Source organism: Capsella rubella, unplaced genomic scaffold (assembly GCF_000375325.1).
Source record: "Capsella rubella cultivar Monte Gargano unplaced genomic scaffold, Caprub1_0 scaffold_7, whole genome shotgun sequence".
Taxonomy (NCBI): Eukaryota; Viridiplantae; Streptophyta; class Magnoliopsida; order Brassicales; family Brassicaceae; genus Capsella; species Capsella rubella.
The window spans coordinates 850,798-857,634 of NW_006238917.1; the positions used below are offsets into that span (position 1 = coordinate 850,798).

General features: G+C 31.7%; 1 protein-coding gene across 1 annotated transcript; it reads right to left on the reverse strand.

Annotated features, from left to right (window-relative positions):
* Window positions 1-5,274: 5,274 nt before the first annotated feature.
* Window positions 5,275-6,799, reverse strand: LOC17877441 (homeobox-leucine zipper protein HAT22). Its single transcript, XM_006284199.2, has 3 exons — window positions 6,247-6,799; window positions 6,089-6,168; window positions 5,275-5,994 (listed from the first exon to the last, which is right to left on the reverse strand). Exons 1-3 carry the CDS (start codon window positions 6,697-6,699, stop codon window positions 5,670-5,672), a joined length of 858 nt encoding a protein of 285 aa, XP_006284261.1. The 5' UTR covers window positions 6,700-6,799; the 3' UTR covers window positions 5,275-5,669.
* Between the last annotated feature and the right edge of the window lie 38 nt (window positions 6,800-6,837).

A 6,837-nucleotide genomic window follows, 5' to 3' on the forward strand; every position in this document is an offset into this window, starting at 1 on the left:
GGTTTTATATTTCCTCTCTAACTATTAACAGTGTAACACAAAGTGACAAAAGTTTCTAATAAGGGTCTCATGAATAAGTTTGGGCACCTTCTAGAAACTAGTATCATTTTGACGGGCCTGGTCTCTCTCTATTCACAGTACTAATTGGGCCTTCAGACAATAATAAGCTTGTATTCACTGGACCGTAGTATGGTTCCTAAAGTCATAAAAACCTGATCTGAATTCTAAAATTATATGAGCAAATATGGAATAGTCCGTAAAGTTTGAAACACGTCTAAATTAGTATTTTGCTGATATTGATGGCAAGGATAGGCAAAGCCAATGATGAAGACGGCAAAAGATGATGAAGATGATGGTGTGATTAAAGGTTTTTATGAACATGGTGGTGAGAGGTCCAGCATGGGATTCAATGAGTGGCTACAAAACAGGGTTTGATCTGATTTAAAAGAAATTGGATAAATCAGCAAATATGATAAAAAGAATACAAAAAAAAAGATTACGAGGGTCCATTAGAGATAATTGGAATGGTCCAAATTTGTAACTTTCTGGGAACGAATTGATGAGTCATGACTAAAAAGCTAATTAAATGCTTTTTTATTTTCTTTCTTATAATACAACTTGAAACTTCCATATTGACCTGTTGTTTGGCTGTTTCCATCTTTTATTAAATGTTTTGTAATTTAACCAAAAATATAGTATTTTTCTTTAGTAAATAGCGATAAGGAAATTCAAAAGTGATGATGTAATTTGATGTAACACAAACTATATTGCAACAGCTCATTACTGTATTTAAAGTCGAACAAAAAAAATTTATTTGCAAAAACCTTTTTCTTCAGAGTCTCTAATTTTTAATCTTTTCTTCTTCTTTTTTTCGGATTTTTCTCATTTTCCTGAAATTATCTATCTAAAAAAGTAATATATTAAAGAAACTCTCGTTTGATCATTAAAATATGAAATAAATAATTTGCTTATGTTTTAAATTGTCACGCTAACACACACGTATTATTGGACCTTCTTATACTTCAAAAAGAAAATCACAATTTATGTTAAAAAAAAAAAAAAAGTTATCCTAATTCAGTCCTTATAACATCGTGATCAGCTACATCTAGCTAACAAACTTTCGATTATAGATCAACAACACCGATAATCCATTTCGTTATCAATTTTTAAGATTTTGTGGTATACATCAAATGCTTTTGTGTTGGAAAAGGATTTTTATATAAATTAATCAACATATAAACTGTTTTGTACTTCAAGTTTCGTTAGTTAAAATTTAGACGTATCTTCTAACTTATGTAAGTATGTACCATGCATGTGAAAAGACAGTATTCTATGATAAAGATGTGATTATTAGAGGAACATCCACATGTGTCTTGGACTAAAAAGGAGAATGTTCCACGTGTCAATTAGATTACTAAAGCAAAAAATAAAATTGCTTTGACCATGACTATACACTACTAGAGCAATGTATACTCATGAGTCATGAGACCCGCGTGTTATTTGGAGATTTTGTCACATTGAGACAATCATCTCATCTTAATGCAATCTTTCATAATTAAGTTATTTTTGTCACACAATCTTTCAAAATGGAACTCATTTAAGTTATTTGGAGATATATATATGTAATACCAAAATTTAATGTAAATATTGTAAAAAGAAAACAACAAAGAGCTACAGAACGTGTATATAATTGACAAAAAGTCCGGAGGAGAGGGAGCAAAATCACATGGTTCTCCATATTATATGCATCAATCAATTTACTAGAAAGGGGTTCAAAGTTCTTTATTATGGGACATGACAAGTGAAGAAAAATGGGCATACACTTCCATTTTTATATCTTGCTTTTCTTAACTGAAGATACTACATACATATGTTTCCACACAGTCTATGTATATGAGCCGCATCTAGTAATCCTGCTATGTTCCATTTATTCAATAGTCACATTTTTCTTCCTCTATTATTGAAAAATTTAGAACCAATTCGTCGACAATAACACTACAATACATATATACATATACACTCTTAGACTATAGCTCCTCTTTGTTCAAAAAGACTTAGCACCTCTTTGTTGTTATAATTTCTTGATAAGACTTTTGGTTATATTGATAGATAAATAAAAGAACATATAAATCACTATATCTAGCACAAAACTCCAAACAAGGTATACCTACCGTCGTGACTATATCTCAGATGACGAAGGCCATAAAAAAAAATACGTGACCTAAAAATAAATTCATGATTTATATATTTCCTTTTACCCCTTTAAAATTACATAAAAGTCATGCTAATTTTTAATGAGTTGGATTTCGGGAAATAATAAGAGAGCTAACTAAAATATATATTCAAAGTTATCTACCAACCCTTTATATAAGTAACAGGCACAATGGTGCGTCTTGAGACGTGTTGAGCAACCAATGTTGATTAGCTTAAAACCTTTAAGCCTCTTATTAACTTTATATAATCTAGGTGTGTTAAGTTCCCTTTTAATTGGTTAATATATCGTATATATAGAATATAATTTTATTGCACTCAAATGATATTGCATATGACTAAGCAGTTTTGAACCGATTAAAATAACTACATGTACAATTGCAGAAGGCCACCACTAGTTACATATACTACTAGATCGTAGACTAAAACCAAATTAAGTAATTGATTAGAGACTTTACAGTAAATTACAAAAGCAATGCGGTATGTATACTATTATATTGATATTGGTAGGACAACGCGTATAAAGATTAGCGATGACACGAGAGTTGTTATGTTAATTTCTTTTAATATCAAATTTAGGAACCGAATTAACATTGAGGAAAGAAAGAAAAAAGAATCATTTGTTTTTGGATTGTTCTACCAAATTCATGCTTAGTGATTAATAATGAAAAGTCGGGAACAAGAACTCGACAGACCGACAATTTAACCAGCAATTGACACATGTCTATTGCTGTTCTCGAATACACTAGTTAATTACGTTCGTGCACACGTAAAGCAAATCTATCAATCATTAAAAGAAACAACCTCAAATAATTAGTCACCTACATCATTAAAATAATTCATAATGATATGGAATACCAATCTTAATATACACCCAAATTCATAATTAATATGCATTTAATTATTTTATAATCGATTGTGCGGCCTGATTTTAGTACGTCTCATCGTAATCTTGCCTGCGTAATATTATATCTTCTGTTCTCACAAACCTAATTCGTCAAATGCTTGTACTAGCAAAATCACACAATCTTTTGCTAATCCATTATGCATGTAACAAAACTGTAGACGAATACATACAAGTACACATGCAGTATAAAAAAAATTACACTACACTCAAAATTTAAAGAAAGAAATAAAGTAAAAGGGGACATTAGAAAAGAGAATGATTCCGTGAAATTAGAAATGAGAGAGTGAGTTAACGAGAAAGTCACCGATTTCCCCGGAAAGTCATCTCATCATTAAATGGTCCACAACCATAATTTCAGGGTCACCGATCTTATGATTTTCCTTGTGGACTCTCTCTCTCCTTCTCTCTCGTCATCTCATCCCAATCTATCATTACGCATGCATTTTTGCATTCTTATACGAACATTTTGCTCTATTTTTTTTTTTACAAATTAATATTAGTTTAGATGAAAACATGCATATATACATATTACTTGTTGGGATCATCATGAATCTCTAAACGCCAATATATATATTCGAGACTTCGACGTCCTTTTAACAGTTAACATGACCTAGAAAAATTCAATGATTTATATTAAATGTTTAGTCACGATCAATACACCTGCTTCTAGATATTAAATGCACTATATATGGAAGTTAAGTATAATGGAACTTAGTTTAAACGATTCGAGTAAAGATATCTTAGTAAAGAAACATTTATTTAAAAATTAAATTATACTCCATATGTTTGTGCATGTACGTGTTAAAATTGCAAGATTCATGAATATGTACGCCTTAACTATGTGTGTGTGTTCGTGAATCACGTAATTTAACTTTATGAATTATTTTTTCTCTCTGTGTCGTTTTCATAGAAGTATGTTTTAATAAATACGTCTCGTTGTCATGTATTCATTTAAAACACTGAATATACGTGTATAGTAAATATAGGTATAACATGATTCATGAAGAGTCATACTAATTTATTTGAAATCCCATAATATGGTCGTGATCGATCGAAGAAGAAAAATCACGTGAAGCATGTCCCACCTTACCCCTTAAAGATAGAGCATCCCACTGCTTCAAATCTTCACCAACATTTTATTTTTATTTTCCATGTTATTTCCCACAAAAACGTATCTATATATCTATTAAATACAATTCTTTTCTTTGCGATGAAGCTTTGTAACTCGATGATGATGTTTTTTTTGGTTTTTTTTTTCATGCATCCTTGTTATTCATGTATGGATTATATTTGACTACGTAATCTGAACGCGTTTTTGCATGTATTTGGCTTTTCTAATTTGTCTTTGTTATACTATAAGTTTTTTGAATTTTTTATAAATTAATTATAATATTATTTTGGATAAAATTTAAATGGTTTAAGGAGATGTAGCAATACACGTGAGCTAACCTCTTAACCCCACACCCTTTATCTCTCTCACTTAAAATCATTCACACCCATCAAATGTTTTTTTTTTTTCAGTTTTCTGTTGGATAATAATAATAACATTAAATCTTTATACCTGGAGCCAAAATTTAATAAATGCGATTTTTTTTTTTGGGTTTATTTCAGAGTCGATTTCATATGAAAATCGTTTGGCTTACCGGATGATCCCTTCACCTTCGTAAAGTTTTTAAAAATCTTCATCTGTGTATTTATCTTGTTATACACTTTTTTTTCTATACTGGTGGGAAATGAATTTCAGTCAATTATATTTCCATATTTGGGTTCAACGGTTGAAAACAAAACCAAGTTGGCACCAGTGTAAACGATCAGTAATGGAGTTTAGCTAAACTCTGAAGTTATAGAATCTTAGTTGATACTGTTACAAATATATACACAAATCGTCCTGTTTGTTGAAAGAAATCAATATACAAACATTTAACAAATCTTTAAATCAGGAACAAGTGTTTAGTTGTTTACGTCGTTGTAAAGTGTGAACTGAAATTAGAAACCATATTGAATTATATTATGTATTATTTTCTTCTGAAAAAGACCCATATTTAATTATTTCCCGATATTTGTTCAAAAAAAAAAATATTTCCCGATATAAATGTTATATATCAATAGTATTATATTCTCATGAATGAACAATCATTTGTTAAGGAGACGTAATATATATCATTGTAGATGAAAATTATTAAATATATTTTTGTTTTTTTACAAAGCAAAATTATACTACCATAATACATATTTGCAGAGAAAAAAGAAAAAAAAAAAAAAAAAAAACAAAAGAAGATGGATTAGTAAGTCCCATTATCTTCTTCATTTTTCATCTACAAATTTAAAACTTATAATTACAAACTATATTTTTGTCTTCATCAACCAACAATCCCACCGAAAAATAAAGTGGAATCGTTGAAGAGACTTTATATATATAAAGACTATAACCCCATTTTCCCCCAATTTCAACGTAATATATTTTTCCCCTGGGATTTTAACCTTCTAACTAATTCCTAATTTTGATTTAAGAAACCAAAAGAAATAGAAAAAAATAATAATTAATAAGTAACTAACAAGCTGCAGAAGGATTAGTGAAAGGGTTAAAGAAACGAGGCTTTGTGACGATGGAGAAAGCTCCTTTCGCCGTTTCTCCATCAACAACGGCTGCCGTACCTCCTCCGGCACCTCCACCACCGCCGCCGCCTCCGCCGAGTGTCTCACAAGAAGGGCACATCGTCAAAGTTGCCGCCGGCATATGCATGTAAAACGGTTGAGACAGTTTCAAAGCCTTGAGATCTTGAAGCTCCTTTTGTAGCCTTCTATTCTCATCCGTTAGAGTCTCGCAACATTTCTTCAAAAACTCACAATCTACTTCTGTTTGCTTTAGTTTTGTCCTGTCCAAATTCAAATTCAATCATAACAAATTAATTACTAAAAACCTTAAAATATAGAAATAAAATTTCCTAAATTAATTAATTAAATTTATACCTAGCTCTCCTGTTTTGGAACCACACTTCAACTTGTCTAGGCCTTAGATTGAGCTGTCTCGCAAGAGCTTGTTTTTGCTTCTGTAAGAATTTCATAGAAACTTGTATAAGGATACATAATAAGAAAATAATTAAGGAGTAATTAAGTATATATCTTACAGGATTAAGGGTGCTATGGATTTTGAAGCTATCTTCAAGAAGAGCAGATTGTTCTTTAGTGAGTCTAAGCTTTTTACGAGCACTAACACCTTCTTCATCTTCGTGATCATCACTCACTCTCGAGCACACTACTCTCTCCGTCGTCTCCTCCGCCTCTTCTTCGCCGTCGCCACCACCGCAGACATCTCTTTCTCTCTTCACCCTTCCGCTCGAGAAAGATGAGATTCCGCTGTGAGACGAAGTCTGCCGGCAAATCTGATCTCCGGCGCCGGCAAGAGTTTTGGTCTTGTAGCTCTCACCGGATAGGCTTAGAGTCAACGACGGATCGAGCCTGATGAGACGGTGGTCCACGGTTGCGGAAGCTTTCTTGATGGCATGGTTGTAATTATTAGACGCTGGTGAGAGGCCTAAACCAAGAACAAGACCTGTGTTGCATGAATCATCAAAACCCATTTGAAGATAAAATAATTTTGATCTTCGTATATGTCTTCTTATTAATCAAATCTTTAAGATCTTGGGGAAGAAAAAAGTTGTTTTGCTTTCTAGAGAAAATTTTTGGGGGAATTGGGGAAATTTGGGAGCGAAATGGAA

Bases quoted from the DNA above. Each gene is read 5' to 3' on its own strand.
- LOC17877441 (XM_006284199.2), bottom strand. From the start codon at position 6,699: ATGGGTTTTGATGATTCATGCAACACAGGTCTTGTTCTTGGTTTAGGC. The intron at 6,169-6,246 runs GTAAGATATATA...AAATTCTTACAG, and splicing joins TCCATAGCACCCTTAATCCT to AAGCAAAAACAAGCTCTTGC. The intron at 5,995-6,088 runs GTATAAATTTAA...GAATTTGGACAG, and splicing joins TTCCAAAACAGGAGAGCTAG to GACAAAACTAAAGCAAACAG.